Consider the following 22,823-nt stretch of genomic DNA (forward strand, 5'->3'; position numbering starts at 1 on the left):
CATGATAACACAAATCATTGCCATGAGTGTATGGTTGATCTAAAATTGTGTTCAGGTCTGTATCTAAATGATGTGATCTGAAAGGAACCCTGTTAAGAACTTTTCAAGTGTGCTTTGTCTATATATCAATTTAATACCTCTGATTTTGTGTACCTTGATCTCCTTGTATGTCAGTACAATCAAACAGGCCTTCATCTGACAATGTAACAGTTGGTGCAGTCACCAGAATGGTTATTTCAATCATGAAAGGATGGTTCTTCCTTTAGCAGACATGATTGAAATGTTTGCACTTGAACAAAACATATTATTAGATGCCTACTATGGAGTAGCAAGCTTGGCTTTTGCTACTGATTACTTTGTGTATCTTACCTATGAGTCATATATATATTTAACTCTAACCCAATTCTTCCCTTCAAATGCTCTAACAAGCTTTTGTGCAATGTGCGGGTGACATGTTTATTGCAAGTAAACAGTGTATAGTTGCTCAGAAATCAGCTCTATTACGTTAACTAGGTTTCACTTCAGCTGTCTAGGTACAGAATTTCACTGTAGTAAACGGCTCACAATCACAAAATCAAGATATTTAGGTTTCATTCTCAAAAAGAAATGTTTTTTCCACAAGCTTTTAATTCATTTCAGATATGAATTTGCTGTAGCAGAATAGTAATTTAAACTATAGAAATTCAGGTTATGCTTAACTACCTTCCTCCAAGTCATTCCTGCTATATAAAAAATTACGACTTTGAATTGTTCTTATAATTTTTTGAATAAATATTTATTTCCTAAATCAGTTTCCCCCCTGCATTATTCCAAAGAATTTTATTCCAACATTTTCAGGCACAAAGCGGTGAGCTTGTCAAATATTAATGTAATAAAGAATTCTTAATTCCATTCTATGGAGAAAAAAAGGTTATATCCCAGCAATTTACCAAGACTTTACATTTTGTTATACTGGAAAGTTGTTGTTTTTTTAAATAAAAGTAAAAATAGTTGCTTCTTCCTTTTCCTAAGATGTTTTCCAACTTTTTGGTTAACCTGTTTTATGCCCTCAAATCAGTCTTGACTCCTGGTGGCTGCTTGGACAAATCCCTGCAAATTTCTTGGCAAGTTTTTTTAGAGGGGGTTTGCCCATAACTTCCTCCTAAGTTTAAAAGAAAAGTGACTGACCCAATATCACCCAGCTAGTTTCATGCCTAAGGCAGGAATTGGATTCTCTGTCTCCTGGTTTCTAGACTGGGTTTTAATCATCACATCAAATTACCCTGGAATCCCCTGGTAAGTTTTCAAACCAAGTACAAACCTGGAATAATCCTGTTATGCTTTCAGGGCATGCCACTATTTCTACCTACAGAGATAAAGCCTGATTCCTAATAAACTCCCCTATTAAAAAATCCTGCAGGCCTGAAAGTTGCATAATTTCATTACCCAAAATCAACCATTCAAAAAGCTAATTGTTCAAATTAAGTTACTATGCATGCTCTTGTCCTCCCCCCCCCCAAATGTTTGCAGTAAGCTCTATTGTTAAGTGTGCTGCATGGAGATTTTGTATTGTGCTATACAAGGTTTTTTTAGTTATAAAGTATTTATGTGATGCTAGTACTGGTATTTACAGAGTAGAGGCATGTCAATGACCAGGATGGAACACTATGTAATCAGGTTTTGGAAGGAATAGGGTGCAATGGAAGAGACAGCAAGTGGCAGTGAGAAGGAGGGCATAGAAAGAATGATGGGCAAAGGAGATGACAGGATGATCTGAACAAACTAGAAAAGTATCTTCTGAGAAGGACAGTAAAGAAGTCTTCCTGGTTGTCTGATCTGTCACATGGGAAGCTGAGTTTGCCAGGGCCATGAATCATCTGTGTCTTGGTTCCTATTACAGTTTATGGACAGGAAAATGGAGAAAACTGGAAGCTTTCAGAAGAGTAGCACCTGTGTGGAGATCCCAAGAAATAGGTTCCAGAGGAACTGCAATAAAACAGAATTCCACTGGAATCAGTCTGAAGTTGATGGCAAATGAAAGATTCTGACAGTTAGTATGGAAAATTGGCTACAAACATTGAGAAAGATTGTGGGAAAGGTGAAAGAACTGATTTTTGGAAGGACAGGGCTCACAGATGAAGACTGATGAGTTAAGGAATTTTGCGCTGTCAAGTTGGTGTGCGGATGTGTGGAATGGATGAGAAAATGGGATTCTGATTCCTGATTGCTACTTGTCCACCTTTATTTGTGAATGAGAATGTGATAGGTTGGCTGCTTCATTTGGAACTAGGTCAGTAGGGGCAACGGAAACTTCCTGTATGGGGAAACAAGTTCCCACCCAAGGAGGGAATGATAGAAGGCGCCAAGCTGGCTATGACATGACAAGAGAAATGTGCAATTTTATATCAGTCCCAGCTTTAGGTATCTCTGTTTCCTCATGGTGATTTGCTTGACTGATCACCTTGGCCACCTGATAAAATGCTCACAAGGTAGTTGCTACTTGTGCTGAATCTTGCCAGATGACAATTTGGGGACAATTTGAGCTCGTGGAGCTCTCTGCGGCTCCTCTATCATGGTTAGATCATGCCCTGGTAACAAAGAGATAGCACCTAAGGAACACTCAGAGAAAAGAGGGAGGAGCCTGTAACTGGGTAACCGGCAGAGAAAGAATTTTAGAAAGGATCTGCCATAACTAATCAGAAATAAAAAGAGATGACAAGAGATTTGTACTTTCAGATTGGCAAGATTCTGTTAAAGTAGCCTTACAATAATGTAGAATTAGCTCATCTTGTTGTGATTCCTGTCTAGTCTACATGGGACATTGACATATGCCAGATTTAATGTGGGACCTGTGAAGATGCTTGGGGAACAATTTTGCCCTGATATCTGGGAAAGGTTTAAATGTTAAGCAATAATATTTGATGTTAGCAAGCATTTGCCGGTGTATTAGGCTAAAAAAGGACTTTTAAGGTAAACAATGCCTCAGAGTCACTTGAAAAGCCCATACGTCGGAAACCTGACATTAAACCTGTGCCTGAAGAAGTGGACAAGGTCCTTATAACTGTAAGCCTGATCATCTGCTCATTAGATCCATGCCCCTCCTGAGTAGTAAAGGTTGCCAAGAGGGAGATGTATGTTCTACTGGAGGGTTCTACTGGAGGTGAATTCAATCTTGAGAGAACTCCCAGATCTATCAATTGAATTGTCAATGAAAAAAAGGCATAGTATTTCTATGCAAACTCCACTTATGTTATCCCAGTTCCTTTAATTTCAGTGATGAAATTTAGGGGCAAGGTTTATCATTTGTCTCATGTTGCAAAAAATAGCAATCACACATTAAGAGACCTTCCAAAATGCATTGCAAATCATCTGGAGATTTATGTTTACATTCAGATTCATCTTTCTTCAATCCCTGGTGGATATTTTAGAATATGAGAACTAGTCATCATGCAAATACTGTAATTATTTTATTATTACCATTTAAGAAAGTGTCCACTATGCTTTTTTTTGGTCCTTCAGAATTAAAATAATGAAAAGGCAGAAGAAATAACAAGGTTAAACAACAAAGGCAATTTCTCAAAATGCAGCACACAAAGGATTTTAAACAACTGGGTTAGTTTAAAAATCAGCACAGCATGACATTATTAAAGGCATGGTAGAAAAGAAACTTTTCCTGCTCTTTAAACTCAAGGAATGGAGACAAATAAATCTCTTTTAGGGGCAAGTTCAACTGGAATAACTTTCTAAAGGTGGGAACTAGCTCCAAGGCCCGGAAAAAACACTCCTTCATAGGAATAAGTATCACACACAATCAAATGTGCGTATGTTGTCTTCTCCCAGATTTATTTGCTCACAAGTTGAGATCTAATTATTGGGTTCTTCATATTGTCTAGCTCAGTCACTGTAATCATGTTGGTTTTTTCACACACCCATGTACTGATCACCTAGCCTAATAACAAAATATCTGCAGGAAAACCATCAAGCTCAGAGAACATCAAGAACCCAACAGTTCAACACTGAGTGATATATATTCTCTAGAAAGTATATGTTCTCTTGAGATCTAGATATTGGGCACTATTCTGAGTCCCCCAGTCCTCCATGATGGGTATCTAGTGTCGCATAAAGATATAGCATTTTAAGTGGTGATGTTCGACCTGTGAGCAGGCTTCCAAGGAACATATTAGAAGGAAGAGTTCACATGATGTTCACTTGCTATCATTTTGGTACCATCCTTATTTTCCTAGTTTTATTTAACATTGTTAACTTTTAAAACTTAAATTGACAATAGCCTTCATTAACTAGAGTTTATATAGTAGTGTGCTGATTTTCTATTGCTTTTTTATGCTTTGTACTTCATACATTTTTATGTATTACTCCCAAAATTCAAGTTTGGAGTTTGTAGATTTCAAGCTAATTCCTAAAATGGTTAATGCTCAGTTGGTTAAAAAGTTGGTCAAAAAGAAGGGATAAAGCATCAATGTCCCAATATCTATAATCATACCACCTTTCTTTTGTGTAAAATCTTTGTGACCTTTACCAAGTTACACCAATTTTAACACTCGCTTATTTTATATTCTGGTGCAATATGATATAGCTTTAATTCAGCTGTTTGCCAAGTTGTGTGCTATAGGCAAGGAAGAGCAAGAACATAAAAAAGAATAAATAGATTGGTGGAATAAAAAAGGATACATCTAATTCACTCTGGAAAAAATAATAAAAAAAAATTAGCAAGAGGACAGAGCTACTACGGTTTTGCTATTTTTTTTCTAAAATTGATTTGTATATTATTTTGCAAGCATAGGGACTCCTAAATTCCTTCAAAGTTTTCAATCTAGCAGAAACTCTTTTTCAAGAAAAATAAATGTGACATTTTTTATCATTTTTTTCTGCTACCACTTCCAGTGACCCCAAAAGCTCACCTCTTGTCATTTCTTCCAATGGAATGAAACAGTTATTTTTATTATTCAAGTAAAAGATGAATCTCAGAATGCTGACTATGTTTAAACCCAGAGGGCATAACTGATCCCAAAGGCAAGGTATGCTCTTTCCCCAACTTAACTGCAACTGATTTTTAAGGATAAGTGGATAATGAGGAAGACGATGGATGCAAGAGGAAAATCGAATTCTAAAAGAAAAAGTGGATGGGACTTAAGGAAATGTCTATGGAGATTCTCAGTCATCCGGGTCATAGTTATCCTAAAGGTGCTTTTTCAAGAGGCAACTGGGCTTGTTTTTCTTTACAGATGTTTTGCTCCTCATCCGAGAAGCTTCTTGGATGAGAAGCGAAACGTCTTCAAAGAAAAACAAGAAAGCCCAGTTGCCTCGTGCAAAAGCATCTTTGGGATGACTTAAGGAAATGGTGAGTTTTACTCCTAAGTTCTGCTTTGAACACATTCATTTTCCATTTGCCTAATTGTGAAAATTCTACAACTCCAAATGGTTATTTTCTAAATCAAATAATGGTTGTACCTCTATCACAGCATTAGAAAGAACTCAGAAGCTAATGTCTTTTTAAGTTTGTATTTGTTAATGGGTTCTGCAGAGGTGAGCTCATAAAAACAACATTACATTTTGCCCATGTCAGTCTACATCTCAAAGATTATTCTGTGCAAAATGCATTACATAAGGTCAGCAGTCATATTAGGAAGTACCTTATACACTTACAGTAATTTGAAAATCTGCAAATTTCATTCAAAATCTTCCCCTACTATTATATACTTTGTGTTTATAGATCATTTAGCAGAGAATAGACAATCCACAGTGTGTTCTCTTAAAAATACTACCATCACATGTAATAGCAATCTATAGGAATTGGTCTTGCCTCCCAGTTTGTTAAACTCAGAAAGGATAAAAAGTTGGATAGACCAGCGTTTTCCAACCTTAGGAACTTGAAGATGCGTGGACTTCAACTCCCAGAATTCCCCAGCCAGCATAGCTATGCTGGCTGGGGAATTCTGGGAGTTGAAGTCCACGCATCTTCAAGTTCCTAAGGTTGGAAAACGCTGGGATAGACTATATTTCACAGAGTCTGTTTCAGTGCTTCTCAAACTTGGCAGCTAAGTGGACTTCAACTCCCTGAATTTCCTAGCCAGTATACCACTTCTGAAGGGACGCGGTGGCTCAGTGGGTTAGGACGCTGAGCTGTCGATCAGAAGGTCGGCAGTTTGGCAGGTTGAATCCCGAGTGCCGCGTAACCCAAATCCTCACTTTTATGAAATCGTAAACCTGATACTATTAATTAATCGGCCAATAAATTCATAGAAATGTTAACATGGAAAAGCTTTTAGTATCCCTAAGAATGTCCTAACATTATTTTTGATTACTTAAAGCATTAAGGTAATGTATTAAACATTACTTAAGGTATAGGGCATTTTTATGCATTATGCATAAAAATTGAGCATTCTCCAAAAGTGAATCATGGAAAAAATCTTGCTTGGATGGCAATTGAGGCATACACACTGCACAGCTGATAGAGCATGCTCATGTTTTGTAGGTCATGATCTAATGATGAAGGCTGGACAGCCGAGCGGTAGTGTGCACTATGCATAACCTAAACCTTTCTATATTCATGACTGTTCCCATGTATTTCATTGGTATTATGCCCTATGCACAGAAATACTACCTGGCTTTCAAGCTGACTGTTCACAGTACAATTACATTTGCTAAATTCATACTTACCACTCTGCTGAAATACTTGTCCAAAACCTCAACAAAATTATGAATCAGTTCAAATACAGCCATCTCATTCTGAAATCAAGTTCAAAATACACTTTAAAAAGGAACAATAGACAGGTGTGCTAATAGGTTTTCTTTGTTTGGAATAGCTTACTGTACCAATGTAATATAGTAATTATAAATGAGAAGCTTTGCCCATCTTAGATACTGGCTGTGCATCAACTGCCTCTCCTGAATGAGATTCCCCAGTGGTCAAAAGAAAACAGTGCCCCAATTCTCCCTTAAATTATGCATCTGCTGCACTAGCAAAATTAAGTAAAATGATATACTGTGTAAGTGGAGCACCAGGCTGCCACACTCCACTGAATTTCACCACAGAGAACATTGTGAGCAATTTGATTACACCCTATACATTGACACTGGCATTAATGTTTTAGTTCATGATTCCTGTTTCTAGCCTTGGGTTTTTCTCAAAGATTTTCCTTATTATAAATACTTTTTATTTTACTCAGGATTCATCTATATATTTATACAATAATGGCAACAATACATTTCAGATACATGTACAGTAAAAACAATATCTGGGAAAGAAGAGGTAGACTATTTTCACCAGGGCCTGAAAATATAGAAAAATTGATCTGCTAACAGAAATGAGAGCCAATCAAACCAATAAAAGGTGAAGTAAGGCTGCTACAACTCTCAGAAGCTAGCTTGTGTGTCATATGAATTCATAGCATTCAGTTTAGATATCTAGCTAAATCTATCGTTACCATTACAAAAACTCATGCCAGCCTATTGATCTTTAGTGTACCACAGAATTTTTAATTTGTTCCAGGGGACCAATACTGCTATCTGCTGGAATGTTTCTTGTAGCTTGTAATAGTCTTCTTTTTAGTCTTCAGATTAAATAACAGTGTGAAAATTTATACTTGTGTCTAGTTTTGATTCTAGGATAGGATAGAGAATAGAGAGCAAGAGAAATGGAACCAAGAATATCTTGTGTTACATCTAAGATCCATATTTAAAAAAAAACCCCTAAAAAATACAATTTTCATTGTGATTGAAAACTTTCTACAGTTCTGAAGCAAAGAGCAATTTCAGTTCTTTCTTTATGACTGGCTATCTTATTTTTTTTTTGTAGTTCCCCTCCTCTCACAGTATCAGTGTATTTTTATTAGCAAAGCACAACAAACTGTCTGTACAGTTTGGGGGCAAGCTCTAAATCAGGGAAAATAAGTAGATTAAATCACCACAGGGCTTGCCACCTTTGAAACCCGCACATCTCACCAAATATATATATATAAGGCCAAAATATTTCTATTTCATTCCTCTGATGATGTCATAGCATTGCTACCACATCCTTGTGTTCCTTGGGGGCCAGCTCCTAAAGTTGTCTGCCCAGAATTTATGTAGTGAACAGCAGCAGAAGAAACATTGGATGACATAACGTGACAAAGAAGTATCAACAAGTATTTTTTGATGTAAAAAGGGTCTTCAGGATATAACTATATTTATAGATTAAAGAAGTTAAAACATACCTCTGTTTCATTGATTCCAACTACTATGAAAAGCGCAGCATACTGTCTATAGACCAACTTAAAATCTTTATACTCAAGAAAGGAGCACTAAAGGGAAACAGATAGTAAAAGATGTAAATTGATATAAAATACTTAGATTTGTAGATATGTATTAACAATAATTTGTCCATTTTTTAATTTTATCACAAGACTATATCATTGCACAACATGCCAATATAAAATCAAATGAAGTGCAGAATTATTCAATGTGATGAGTGAAGTCAGTCACCCTTAGAGTCAAATCATATATCATAGGTCATACTTTGTATTCATACTTGAGTATAGAAAAATGCTGAAAAAAGGTTGCAATGTAGTTCAATAAGACTGTTGCATTGTTCCTCTCCTGCATTATGTCAGTAAAAAAGAAACAGTCACATTCCTTATATAAATATGAACAAATCGTTGATCACTGCTCTGTCACATTTAATAAAATAATTAAAATTCAAAAGACATACAAATTTCTGAATCATTTAATAACAATTATTTTTATCTGTGTCTAAATAGATCATTCAATCATATTTTGTGCATGCCTCTTAGACATAAATCAGGAATAATCTGATCATGGCTTGTGCTCTGGTCTAAATATCTTCACAAGGTATATAGCATATTATTGAATGGTTTCTGATTTTCCTAACTAATTGTTGTGTTTTACACATTTCTATGTATAAATAAAGCCAACCAGCCATAGATCTGGCAGAATTACATGAAGTTTGGTCTTCAAGCATCTGATAAAGACAATGAAAAATACATAAAAAATTCTGACACCATAAAAACTACATTAACATTTATAACATTTCGAAACTCTAGTCCAATTCATCAGATGCATAAAATGTCATAGTTACATACTTGCTCCTTTGTACGAGAAAGGCACTGCTTGATTACTTCAGCTTCCAGAACTGTCCGTTTATGAAGGTCCATGTATTCATAATAGCGGGAAAGCCTTGTTTGGCCTTGTTTATTCACCATCAGGAAAAATTTGATCATGGCTTGTGCTTCGGTCTAAATAACTTCACAAGGTAAAATGCTTGAAAGAGAAATCAGAAATTCAGATTTATCAGCACTGTCAGAAATGAACTGAATGAATGTATTAAGAGCAAACAATGAATTGGGAACAAAATTTTACAGTCTGTAGACTACAGTAAAGGCCAAGTAATTAGGTTGTGGAAGCTGCACAAAGTACTCCAAGCTAGTAGAAGCCATGTGAAGACCTAGAAAAACTGGAGTTTTAGATAAGCCAGGTTCAAATAACATTACCTCTTAAATAAATGACTAGCAAATTAATTATAACAGATATTTTCGAACATGGAGCCTTTTTCCTTCAGTGGATTTCTAGCAGAGATATAGCTATCAAGCTCAGGGAAGAAATTACATCATCAAAATTACTATGAAAGAATAGTATTTTGCAGAAAATGGAAGGAGTAGAAATAAGAATTATGAGAAACAATTTTATTAAAGATTGCAATCAGAAAAAGTAAAAACTAATGCAAACCACAAAAAATATTAAAAGAAAAAATAAAAGTGTGTAAAAGAAAAAAGAAAAGAAAAAATTATATAAAGAAGCAACTTTCCTTTGCATAAACAATTTTAGTAAGTTATCACTATCTGTTTAAATACAACAAACGTTCTCTTCTTCCCCTATCTCATGTCGTAACTATAAGCAAAATCCAAACTCTGTATCACTTATTTCTTAACAGGAAAAGTCCATTAAGGGTTATAGATATACTTCATATCTCTTTTAAACTTGATCAAATAAGTCAACCCTATATTCCTTCCCTGAATTTTTAACAAACTTAGTTTTTTATCCTTCAAATAATCTCCTATAACTTGATTTGTTTTTATTTTTTCTTTGTCCCTTCTCAGAGAATCCTTCAAAACTTTAACAGATCTCTTTTGTACATCCAATGAAAACAGTTATCCAAATCACTTTTCTAATTTGATATGTCATCTTGAAGTATTACGACACCAGCCAGTTTAATTTGTAAGTCGAGCATGTTATCTTTTTTCATACTGTTCATGTAACTTCACATATTTAAATACACATTCAAATCAATTTCAGTATAGCTTGGCTGTGTTCCATGACATCATTAACACACCAATTATCTATGGTGTTAGATATTCTTAAAATTAATTTCTGAATTCATTATTTAAAAATATCCTTTAAAGCAGCCAGTGTTAAGGAATCGTACTCCATTCTTTGTTAACAAGTCCAATTGAAATATTCCTCTTTAATTGTAATCTTTAATTTCTTCTAGTCTCCTCTAGTGCCCAACTTTCAAAGTCCTGTTCTATCATTTTTTCCCCCAAAGAACCCAGGATTGACAGTTTCTACAAGAAGGATTTTTATAATTAATTTCAATTTTTTTATTTCAAATACAACTGGACCTTTAGTCTATTTTTAACCTTTAAGAATCAATGTTCTAAACTCTTTCTTGCTATTTATTAAAGTCATATTTAAAACTTTTTTCACTAAGGAGAAGGAAACATATCCAGTGAATATAATAAAAACTTTTCATTATGAAAGTTCTTAGTATTTCAAAAGTAGGGCAGAACAATCCCAAAGATGATTAAGAAATGGAGCTCAATCAAGTTTTTTGTCTCTAAAGGTTGCATTACAACTGTGAGCTTAGATGAAATCTCTTACTTCCCAGCCGTTCAACTCATAAGCTGACTACAAAACCCAAGTTCCTACAGTCTACTTATGATGAATTGCTGACCAGAATATATTCAGGCAATCTCAGAACCTCTCTTTTCTCCAGAGATTTCTCCTGCCAGGATATTGCATATGGCCACTGATCTCTATCATGACTGCTGTCCCACTTTGGCAGGGATCTTTAGGTCACCACGGCTTCCCTGGAAGGCCTCTCCTTTATTGCTACCACACTATTTGATTAGGTTAATGGGAGCTTTGGAGAAGTAACTGTCAGTACAACTGATGCACAGGTGGTTGCAAGAGTACAAAGAAATAACCATACCTGTTAGTAAAAGAAGTTTGTATTTATGACATAATTTTTGACAATTCTATGGCATCTTCCCCAATTTTTTTGTTCTCTAAATTCATCAATGAGCAAATCCAAATTCAGTTCTAGGACTATACCATTTTAATGCCAAAGATGATGAAAAAGGGACAGTACTGAGCTACTGCACAGATAAGTCATTTGAGACTCTGGAATATAAAGTTGTACTAGCTTTCAGAACATTACTGACATGGAGAAAATTTAGGCTAGCTCTTGAAATGACCTGAAAATATCTCTCTAAGTGCCATTTTTATCCAATTTCTACCTTGGAGTAATAGAAGAACCATGCTTTCCCAGGTCTAATTTACTGGGAGCCTTATCTGTTGGAGTCATCACCCAGGTAAGAAAAGGATGACACAACATCAGGTTTCTGACACTAAACTGGAATTAATCATCAGGAGCGTGCAGAATTTGAATCAGGACCCTTACCAGATAAAGAAAAATATATTGCACAAATCAATTAAACACATATTACTGAAAACTAAACATTGTATATAAAACTAAGATTAAAAACAGATTCACAATACAAAACACTAGAATGTTAATTTGCTTTTACCCTGGCTCTGGTAAAAGAAAAATATAAGTTAGTTCTCTCTAATGTTTCTATAAATTGAGCATCTCAATTGAGAATGTATTTTTTCTTGCTGCTATCCATTTTGATTCCTTTGGCAGGTTTATCTGGAGAAGGACTCCAAAGGATAATTTTTTGCTCTTCATGCTTTATCCAGCTTGATTTTAAAACTCGAGTTTTGTACTGGAAAATCGGTTAAGCAAGGGTTAAAGATGTTAGGCAGGGAATAAGATGTATTGTTTACACTGCTGACCACAACCTAAGTAATTTTATCATGAGCAATCTCTGGTATGTAAGGAATGAACACTCCAGAACTCAGACTGCCTGACTGGTACAGTCCTATTCTAATCAACATTTAGAGATATTTGAATCAGCCAGTGCAGAGCAATGAAAAAAAATTGCATTAATCAGCAGCTATAAATAGCTATAATGGATAGTTAATAAGGTTCATCAAATCAACTCATGGTGACTTTCTGGATAATTCCTTACCATTTTATTTTAGTTATAACCTCTTCAAACAGTATTCCAGTAATTACTTTCATCCTATCCGACGACCTTATGCATTGCCTCTCTCTTCCTTTCCTTAAGCTATAACTTAAGGCACAGGTCGGCAACCTGCGGCTCCGGAGCCGCATGCGGCTCTTTGAGCCGTCTCTTGCGGCTCCCAGCCGCCCGGTGCGCGCGCACCTCTTCCAACGGGCAGTGGTGCGCGCGCACCTCTCCAAATGGAGAGTGGCACCGCCCGTTTGGAGAGGTGCACGCGCACCTCCCCGAATGGGCGGAGGTGCGCGCGCACCTCCCCAAACCTTTGGAGAGGTGCGCGCGTACCTCTGCGCGAATGGGCAGCGGTGCCGCTCTTTCAGGAAGCCCGCCGCGGCCCGTCTGTGAAGCTGCCGAAAGCGGCAGCTTAGCAGACGGGCCGCGGCAGCTTCCGCAAAGAGCGGCGCCCCTGCCCATTCCGAGAGGTGCGCGCGCACCTCTCCGAACGACCGGAGGTGCGCACGTACCTCCGCGCGAATGGGCAGCGGTGCCGCTCTTTCAGGAAGCCCGCCGCGGCCCGTCTGTGAAGCTGCCGAAAGCGGCAGCTTAGCAGACGGGCCGTGGCAGCTTCCGCAAAGAGCGGCGCCCCTGCCCATTCCGAGAGGTGCGCGCGCACCTCTCCGAACGACCGGAGGTGCGCACGCACCTCTCGGAATGGGCAGGGGCGCCGCTCTTTGCGGAAGCTGCCGCGGCCCGTCTGCTAAGCTGCCGCTTTCGGCAGCTTCACAGACGGGCCGCGGCGGGCTTCCTGAAAGAGCGGCACCGCTGCCCATTCGCGCGGAGGTACGCGCGCACCTCCGGTCGTTCGGAGAGGTGCGCGCGCACCTCTCGGAATGGGCAGGGGCGCCGCTCTTTGCGGAAGCTGCCACGGCCCGTCTGCAAAGCTGCCGAAAGCGGCAGCTTTGCAGACGGGCCGTCGCCATCAGGCAACCGGGAACCGGTTCCATCTCATTTTTTAAAAAATGGCAGCCGCGTGCGTCCGCGCATGCGCAAAAAACCTTTTTGCGCATGCGCGTGCATGGACACACGCACGCGGCTCCCTCTTTTTTTAATTTGTGATGGAACCGGTTCCCAGTGGCTCTTTTTCTTTTTTAGGTTGCCGACCCCTGACTTAAGGAAACCATGTTTCTCAATCTTGGCAAATTTAAGTGATTCCCCAATCAGCTGTCTGGGAAATTCTAGGAGTTGAAATCCATACCTTTTAAAGCTGCCAATTTTCACCACCAGACACATCCACAGCTGAGCGTCCTTTTGGCTTTGACCCAGTCGCTTCATTCTTTCTGGCGCTACTAGTACTAGCCCTCTGCTCTTCCCCAGTAGCATATTGGACGCCTTCTGACCTAAGGGGCTCATCTTCCAGTGTCATATCGTTTTGCCTTTTGGTACTGTCCATAGGATTTTCATGGCAAAGATACTGGAGTGGGTTGCCATTTCCTTCTCCAGTGGATCACGTTTTGTCAGAACTCTCTGCTATGACCTGTCCATCTTGTGTGGCCCTGCACGGCATAGCTCATAGCTTCACTGAATTACGCAAGCCCCTTCGCCATGACAAGGCAGTAATCCATGAAGGGGATGTGGGAGTATAGCAAGTGTTAATTCACATTAAAAATATTCACTTTAAATAAATATGGATTCTATTGCACAGGAAGATATTATCCACCCATCACCCATAGTCACCCCAAGAATCTTCTTGTATGTTTCCTATAGAGAAGCTAAATTTTCCAAGATCCAGGAACAGCACTGTAGAGTTATTACCCATTCTACATAAATACATATTCAACTACATAAATACATGCTCAGATTTTCCTGTTCCACAACCTTTTCCTGTCAAACTGGCTTTACAGGTTCTGCAAATTTCAGAGCCCAATTTCTGATGGTACAACTTGCCCTCCTGCAGTGGAAATGGTAGTTTTTTTTAAAAAAAAAAGTACTTCCCCAGTAGATCCAAAATTTGCTCTAGAGGTTTGGGGAAATTTCTGAAATGGCTTTGGGTGTGTGCAGACTATTGAAGGAAGTAAAGGGTAAATAAAGGAGAGGAAGTCCCACTGTGCCAGCAGAGACCTGTTTGAATTTTTTCAAGTTTCAGAGACTAACAAAATCAGTACTTATCTATATAACTATATATCTATATACATTTAAAGAGAGATCAAGGATTAAAAATACAATCTACTTCTCAGGAATGTGCTACTTTTCAAAAAGTTTTCAGGATTAAATCTGACTAGCATAAGGTAAAATCAGTTTCAATCGTGCCAGTGACTTGTAGTGGAATTGGCCAGAGAAACTTCTATTTTGAAATGAATTACGATGTTCTATTTCAACAATCTGATATAACTCCAATCTGTTCTGATCAAATGCAGTAAAATGTTGTGGCTAATGCCAAGGTAGGGTTATAAAGAAAGTAACTCCCACTAGTCAACAAAAAGTAGTGTACAACCTATGCTAGTGTACAACCTATGCTCTTCCATGGAAATTTAGAATAAAAAATCCTGTTGGTGATGTACAGCACCAGTGTGACACAACTAGAAACAAAATACTGGGGCAAACTATCAAGTATTAAAGTTGCAAAAGAAGTACACATTTCTTCTCTCTCTCTCTCTCTCTCTCTCTCTCTCTCTCTCTCTCTCCCTCCCTCCGTGTGTGTGTGTTTGTGTGTGTGTGTGTGTGTGTGTGTGCGTGCGTGTGCGTGTGTCTTCAATTCAATACTGACTCCTGAGAACTGCCTGGATAAGTCCCTGTAATTTTTGTGAGTATATTTACACACTGATCTGCATAACTGGCAGCTACAATAATAAGATCTGAGACCAAAGGAGTAATATACGGTATGTCTACTCATGTAGAGCTGTATTAGGGTAATGGAGAATAATTATTCCTATGTTTCTCCTACATCTTCATGAGACATAGCAACTATAGTCACCAAAATCTGTTGTACTGTCAGATCTACACTGAAGCTTTTTATTCTTTATCCTTTGCTTAATTTTGATGTTATTGAAAGCTGAATACTGGATTTCTTCATAGGGATCCTATTTCTATGAAACACTGTCATTGTGTAAACTAATAATGTTGCTCTTATCTACACATGAAAGTATAGTGTTTGTTCTAAATGCAAAATTTAATTATGAACCTGGTTAGGGATATCTGCATGTTCTATTAAATTCAGCTTAAAAATGCCTTCTTCCTATCATCCATAGTCCAGATGATCAAAGGTAACATATTTTTTTCTAATCAATGTGGAAGTAAGTTTTTCTACCTTCGCCTAACCCTAACACAAGATGTGATCCTTCAGACACAACTGTACTGATGTAGCAGGGATAGAATATCCCCATCAACTATTGGTTGGTTTTGTCTGCTATGGTCATGTCCCTTCCTCTCAGGTCACTATTAACTTCCTTGCATAGTTGTTCTGTTTTGTGCTGCTATCCTGGCATAGCATGACATGACAGCAAGTGAAGAACAGCAAGACTAACCTTACAATAGACAATAGAGCAGAATCTCCCTACTTGTTTTCTTTAGTGAACTTGGTGAAGCTATGTTAGACCAGGTAGCCCTAGGATATCTGTACTTTACAATTTTTAATGAACCTGGTATTGTTAGAGCAAGAGTAAATTGCTAGAGAAAACGATATACCACTACACTAAAAAAGTGATAGACCAGAACATTTTTAAACAGTCCATGAGATATTAACCACCTTCTTTAGAGGTCTCAATATTGCTAGAGAAAGAAATACCCAGGGCCTCTCAAAACTAAATTGTAAAGATTCTATCAGATGGTTAACCTTGCCATTCCTGCCATATATCTGTGGAAAGTCAGCACCCTCCAGTGAAGGAAATATTAAAAAGCAGAATATTATATTTCCCAAAGGAATACAGTAATGGAGAAAGAAAATCTTAAAAGACAGAAACCAGCCCCCAGAAACCAGCCCCAGCCCCTCTCCCCCCAGGCAGAGCCCAGTAGGAATGCAGATTTGACAATCCTATTTAGGAAGTTTGGAGCCAGAAAGCTAGAAGCTGATGAGATTAGAAAGTCAAAGAGCCCTAAAATCTGCATACCCCACCCAAACTCTGAAGACATTATCTTTAGGACATAATAGGATTAACCCGCCATCATCAAAATACTAAAAAAGGACACACTCAAAAGTATATCAAAAGCTCAGGTCAAAGTTCATGCCACACGAACAGGAAACTTCTCAAAAGCCCAAGAAGGTATAAAAACCCACCACTCCCAGCAACATGTGGTCAACTGTTCCAGAGCCTCATGTCTTTTGGTTCTGCTCTTCAATAAACTACAACCTTCTTTCTAAAGCAGTCTCCATTTTATTTATTCCCAGCTTGGACTGGACCCTGATGAAGATTTCAACATATCTAAACATGACCCTTAACCCAGGCCTAAACTCATACCCCTTTAGGGACAGTGATTGATGGTTATTTTTCCCACTAGGTGGGAAGCCTATCAATTGTTGTATCTTAATTTGCTTTCAATGAACTGTTAGGGAGAGCTACTTTGATATAATGGTTAATGTATAAGGTGTAGAAACCAGGAAACCGTTCTGCTTTGGACACAAACCCAGCTGGGTGACCTTAGGTTGGGGTGTCAAACTGCCGGCCCGCAGGCCAGATGCATCATAGCGGAACCAGGCTCACCCCATTGCCGGCAATGGCAAAAAAGTTGCAATACGTTGCGACACGTCACATGACGTTGCAAGTTTGACACCGCTGCCTAGGCAAATCACTTTCTCTCACCCCTAGGAAGGAGGCATTGGCAAACTGAAAAACCTTGCCAACAAACTTGCAGGGACTTATCCAGGCAGTCTCTGAGAACTGGGCATGATTGAACAGAAGATAAAGCAAACTGTTAGGACAGTAGCACTCACTGGCCTGTTACTGAGACAGAGTAGAGACCAGCTACAGAGGTAGGCTGTTCTGCTGGCATGTTTTGTGTGGTCTCATAGACTGGAACAACTCACATTAAAATAGCTATCTCTCTGAATGTATCCTTAGCAGATATTCAGTGAGTACAGGAAGTCCTCTGTCCTCCAAATCTGACAATATAGCTGGCATCCCAAGTAAAACAACAATAATAAACACTTAAAAGATTAAGAAGTGGTTGTAATAATTGCTAATAGATTTTGATATGACACTTCAAGAGAAGAGGTTGATTAATAGCTGACAGTATTACAAAGCTATTTGTAAAGAAACAGAAAACATGTTTTAAATACTACAAAGGTTTAATTTTAATTAGCTTCTGACTAATTAATCCTGTGATTTTAAGAAACTGCAAAAGGCAGTTTGTTGATAATATTTTTAAAAGTACATTTTAAAAAATGTGTTATTGTAATAAATAAATTCCTAATAATGACATTCACTTATTTCTATCCATACAAGGTATTTTGACAAGTGTGGCCCAGCATTCGTTTACTCACCCCTTTTCTTTCCTCACATTATTTCATTGAATTATAGGAAACTATCTTAAGGAGTATCAGACTACCAATAGCAATATAATGTCCAGGGTTTCTGACTAGAATTTCTCAACACCTGGGACCTTTGACATAAAAAACAGCTGTTTTACTATTGAATCATAGAATCTCCCTGTAAGTAGTAGGGCTGACAGGGTGTCTAAAAATTCATAATTGTCTCTTAGAAGAGAAGGTCCTACTAACACCTTTGAAAGTCTTTCTCCTAGAAAAAAAAATGCTCTAGAGAAATAAATAGGGATGAAAATTGAAAACAAGATGAACTTATAAGCTCTTGGGGCACCTATAAAAACTCCACAATCGTTTCCACATCTCCAAGATGCCCTTTTAAAATACAGAAAGAAAATTAAAAGATGTTAAGGGGAGGGAGAGAACTTAGAATTTGAGAATTTCCAACATCTCATAAAATTCAGAGCAGAAAATCCCATTTTTTCATTAAACTATTTCCCTTAGTCCTTATCATTGGCAAAGTCTGATAAGCTAGTTCAATACTTGGACATATTTTTAATTTAATGTAAAGAGCTGCAATCCATTGTATTAGTTTCTTTTTGTCTAATTGTAAGCAGAAAAATGGCTGAATTTTGATTAGCTTACTTTTGATGCAACCCAGCAGTCATTAAGGAGACTGGGGCTATAAAGTGGTTAAAGATCTGATCCCAACTTGATTATAATTTTAGGAAATAGATATTTTAATTACTTAAGAAATTAAAAAAAACACTCATGAATTTTTTTCTGATGTTTGGAAAAGGATCCAGTTTCAATGCATGCATATTTAACACTGTTGAATCAGATGTTGCAATGATTGAAGATCAGATTAATGCATGTGTGTCAAAAGTAATAGAAATAAACAGAGAATGGAACAGTTTACAGACCCAGTAGAATGATCTGAGAATGCATGAAATTGTCATCTTTTAAAGCTAAGTAAATCCGGAAACAGTCAATGCATTAATGGGAAGGAAACTTAAGAAATTTACATATATTATTTTGGATTCTACAAGGAAAATATAGAGGATACAGTATAATCTTGTAACTGATTTGGATACCAACCCCAAAAATGTAATTTCTGAGAGATTTGGAAGTATGTATAATAATGCTAATAAGTAATAATGAAAAATAGTTCATATGGAAACAAGGGATTTAATGCTACAAATTGACGGTAATTTTTATTCTTTTATTCTAAAGCTGATCAGAAAAGTTGTTTGCAATGATGATTGATGGAGAAGAAAATCTGCAACTTGCAGTGATTAGATGGAAATTAAAACCTCTACCAATTTCATTCTTCCATGAATGATACTATTGCATCCAGGCAAAACCCTTTTATCATTAAAACTAAAAAAAAGTTACACCCATTCAAAAATTTAGCAGGATTGATATTTATTGAAAGCTGTTACAATCTTGGGTAATGATGAATGGTAGGTTAAGTCTTAATCTGAAATGTTTCCTCTAACATATGTTTTCAGCAAAAAGACTGGTTAAAGGAATATGAAAACTAAAAATAATGAGTGAGAATGTGAGCATCGGATACTTATCTTTCCATCAACCATTACACAGTATCAGCTTCTGAGAGCATCATCTCTGGATATCAGAGACCTCATTAATTAAGATCTTCATTTTGAATTAAGATTGTACCTAGTCGTTAAATACAACAGTGCAGTTATTTCTCTTGTTATTAACAAGTACATCTAGCCTTCTAATTTTTTACTTAATCCTTTTTAACATCATTGATGCTAATAATCATTGCAAGATCCTATAGAAATGGACCTGACCAGTTAATTATGTGTTATGAAAGTACTTCTTTGCTGTCTTTGAAATCTGCAATCTGTCGGTTTTAATTAGTACTCTGTTGAAGTACTGCTTTTGAGAGCCAGTGTGGTGTAATGGTTAAGGCGCTGAACTAAAGCAAGGGACACAGGTTCTAATCCTCCCTTAGGCACAGAAGCCAGCTGGCTCACTTAGGGCCAGTCATTCACTCTCAGCTCTAATTAGCATCAGGCTTTGCAGAAGCTGGCTGAAAACAAAATGTCTCATCACATCACGTACTGAAAGCTTCGTTATGTGAAATGAAGTGACTGTATTTCGAAAATCTGGCTGGATGAGAAATAGGGATTATCCAACACTGAGATCTATTCAGCTTCTTTCTGGTAGTGCATTTGTCACAATTCTATGGTGAGGATAGTGTGGCAGTTGTATGCCACAAAACATGTAGTTAGGAAGTGGCTGTTCCACAAGTGGCCTAATATGAAACTGTATTTTTGAAACTGAGCCTTGGGGATAAGCTGCTGCTGCTACTGTACCATATTCTGTACCATACTTCCAGATGCACAGCAGCATTCCCTAGCTCCATTCAGTTGCCCAGATCCCACCCCGAAGCAAGGGATTACAGCAGAGTTCCCCAACCTTTCGGGGTTGGCAACCTGGAGCAGGGGAGGATGGTTTTATGGGGAGGGGAATGCATGCACGCATGTATGTGCACCACACAAATACCTGTTGCTTGTGTGAGTGGAGCTGTGAGTGCTTGGGCGAGTAGGACCACAAATGTTTACGATGCTCACGTGAGTGGGGCCGTGAACGCCTGCAACGCTCACGGCGACGCTCGCATGAGTGGGGTTGCAAATGCTCTTGACACTCACGAGAGTTGAGCCATGAACGCCCGTGGTGCTCTTGGTGATGCTTGCACAAGTGGGGATGTGAAGGCCTGTGATGCTCGGTGAGTGGAGCCACAAACACCTGCAACACTCGCTCAAGTGAGGTCACATGTGATGCTCACGCGAGTGGGGCCACAAACACTCACAACACTCGCATACACCGGCCAGCCATTCATGCAGCCCGGTGGCCAATCATTTGAGGACCCCTGGATTACAGGGTTGTAAAAAGAAAAATAGTCTGTTACTATTATTGCCTGGCTTACTATATACAAAAGAGAGATATTTTTGGACATTGTTTCCAAGCAATTTATATATTTATAAACAAAGAATGTAAAATATAATTAACAGCAAAATATTTTGAGAACAATTTTTGTTTACTTATATGTCACATGATTTAATGAGGGCATACTTTTTCATTTTAATTTAGTTTATGTGCTGTTTCCATTACAGAATAAGACATTTGGGAATAAAAAGGAATCAAGATTACAAAAGAACGCTCTAGGAACTATTATTAATCTATAGAAATAGCAATAGTATGGAACATTAACCCTCTTTAGAGTCCCAAGAAGAGACCGAGAACCCTATCAAACCAAAAGGACAGATTAACTCCCAGCCACCAAATGCCATAGTAGTTGAACCCTGCATTTTCCCCAAACCTGTGTCCAGAATCCCTCATGGGAGTAAAAGAACTCTCTTTTTCAAAATGTATTGAAGGACAAAGGGACCTTGCTTGGAGGAATTAGCTCTCCGAGAGGCAGATTTGGGAAGGAAACGGGAAAACCTTATGGGCAGCATCTTACTTTGAGGTTTAAAGTATCTCTTTTTTCGATTGTAGAAAGAACAAAAATTGTAATCTGCAAAGTAAAGCTAGAGGGTTTGATTCTCCGAAGTTTTAGCTCAATATTGATTTAACAAAGGATTAGAAGTCTTTCACTTGGAACCAAGGAAACACTTTAACAAAATGCTGCATTCCAGGGTTTTTTTATAATTTCTGCTTTTTCCCATTTTTCTGATTTTTAAAATTTTAACAATTATTAAAAAAACAGACTAGGAAAGTGTTGATTTTTTTTATAGTTTGCCTTTCATTAAATGCATCAATGATGCATTCATGCTCAGATAAATAAGGGAAAGGGCAAACTTTGGAAATGGAGATCCTGATTTTGACCTTGGGGCAGAGGAAGCTTGATTTTACCAAAGGGCTATGGGAAGAAGCTACAACAGCAAAAAGTGATAAAGATCTATTATTGTCACACAGTCAGCCAGGAGATGTAAAATGTTCCTGTATGTAGCTTAGTTTATATATGGGTTACAAAGATGACTGAATAGATTAGCAAAAGATAAAGAAGCTCTTCACTACAGCTCTAATTTTATTTTAAATATTATGATGGATTTTCCATAGCTAATCTCTAGAGATTGCCCAGAAACTTCTACCTATTTATCCAGAGATAAGTTATCATCTCTTAATATAGTTTCATATTCATCACAGTAATTTAATACTAGGCTCACTCTCCAGTTTCTATTTGCTGTCCTTCTACTTTGGATGATAGTATAATAACAACTCCAGCGTCAAAATCAAAGCATGCTTCTGTCCTAGAGCTGGGTATATGTGTTGTGCGTGTGATGAGTGAGGAAGCCTCCCCATCCACCCAAGCTGGTCAGCTGTAGACATATGAGGAATGAAACTGCAATGCTAAGAATCTGTTGCTGGCCCAATCCATCATCAGTGACACAAAGCAAGTGATCTGAATGAACAGCTACAGTGGAAGACTATATACTGAGCAATCAGTTCTTGCCTTCTTAAGTAAGGTACTGTGTAATGAAGCAAAGGACTCCTATGCTGTTATAAAACAGCAATGTAAGTTCCATTCTGAAGCCAGGTAATAATCTTTTATTCCTTCTGCTTTCCCACAGAGATAAGGAAGAATTACATATATAGTCAGAATTAGATGCCTGTACCAGAAATGCTTTTGTTCTTAACTTCTCTTGCCATTTTTAAAGAGTTTCCTGCATGAGGAAAATTTCATCCTAAAGGGGGAAAACATTTTTACAACATATTCAAATAATTACCTTTATTTATTGAGATTTTGTTATCTCACCTTTATTTGTACAACTCAAGACAACACACATAATACTCCCTCCCCCTATTTTACTCACAACTGTATGTATGTAGTTGGGCTGAGAGTGAATGACTGGCTCAGACATCCACCTGGCTTCTGTGTCTGAGGGAGAACCAGAGCTCACTTTTCCAGTTTCTAGATTTGTATCCTGCCTTTGTTTTCAGAAGCTCAAGATAGTGTACAGAGTACTCTCCCCTTCTCTTTGCAACAAATGACACATTTTTAAAACCGGTATGAC

At 37.8% G+C, this 22,823-nt stretch overlaps 1 protein-coding gene across 5 annotated transcripts in view; it reads right to left on the reverse strand.

The window, feature by feature from the left end:
• AP4S1 (adaptor related protein complex 4 subunit sigma 1) overlaps positions 1-22,823 on the reverse strand; it is a 30,032-nt gene that overhangs the window by 4,841 nt on the left and 2,368 nt on the right. For 2 of the 5 annotated variants that reach the window (XM_083349439.1, XM_083349437.1), the window contains exons 2-4: positions 9,078-9,255; positions 8,193-8,279; positions 6,658-6,726 (exon numbers count right to left, since the gene is read on the reverse strand). In XM_083349439.1, the coding sequence (XP_083205565.1) occupies positions 6,658-6,726; positions 8,193-8,279; positions 9,078-9,215 (294 nt within the window). In that variant the 5' untranslated portion in view covers positions 9,216-9,255. Of the gene's footprint in view, positions 1-1,522; positions 1,966-4,668; positions 4,681-6,657; positions 6,727-8,192; positions 8,280-9,077; positions 9,256-22,622; positions 22,673-22,823 lie in introns of those variants that run through there. The other 3 variants (XM_083349436.1, XM_083349435.1, XM_083349438.1) reach the window with 3 other exon arrangements.

The sequence above is a fragment of the Vipera ursinii genome (genome assembly GCF_947247035.1).
Source record: "Vipera ursinii genome assembly, chromosome: 1".
In the NCBI taxonomy this organism is placed as follows: Eukaryota; Metazoa; Chordata; class Lepidosauria; order Squamata; family Viperidae; genus Vipera; species Vipera ursinii.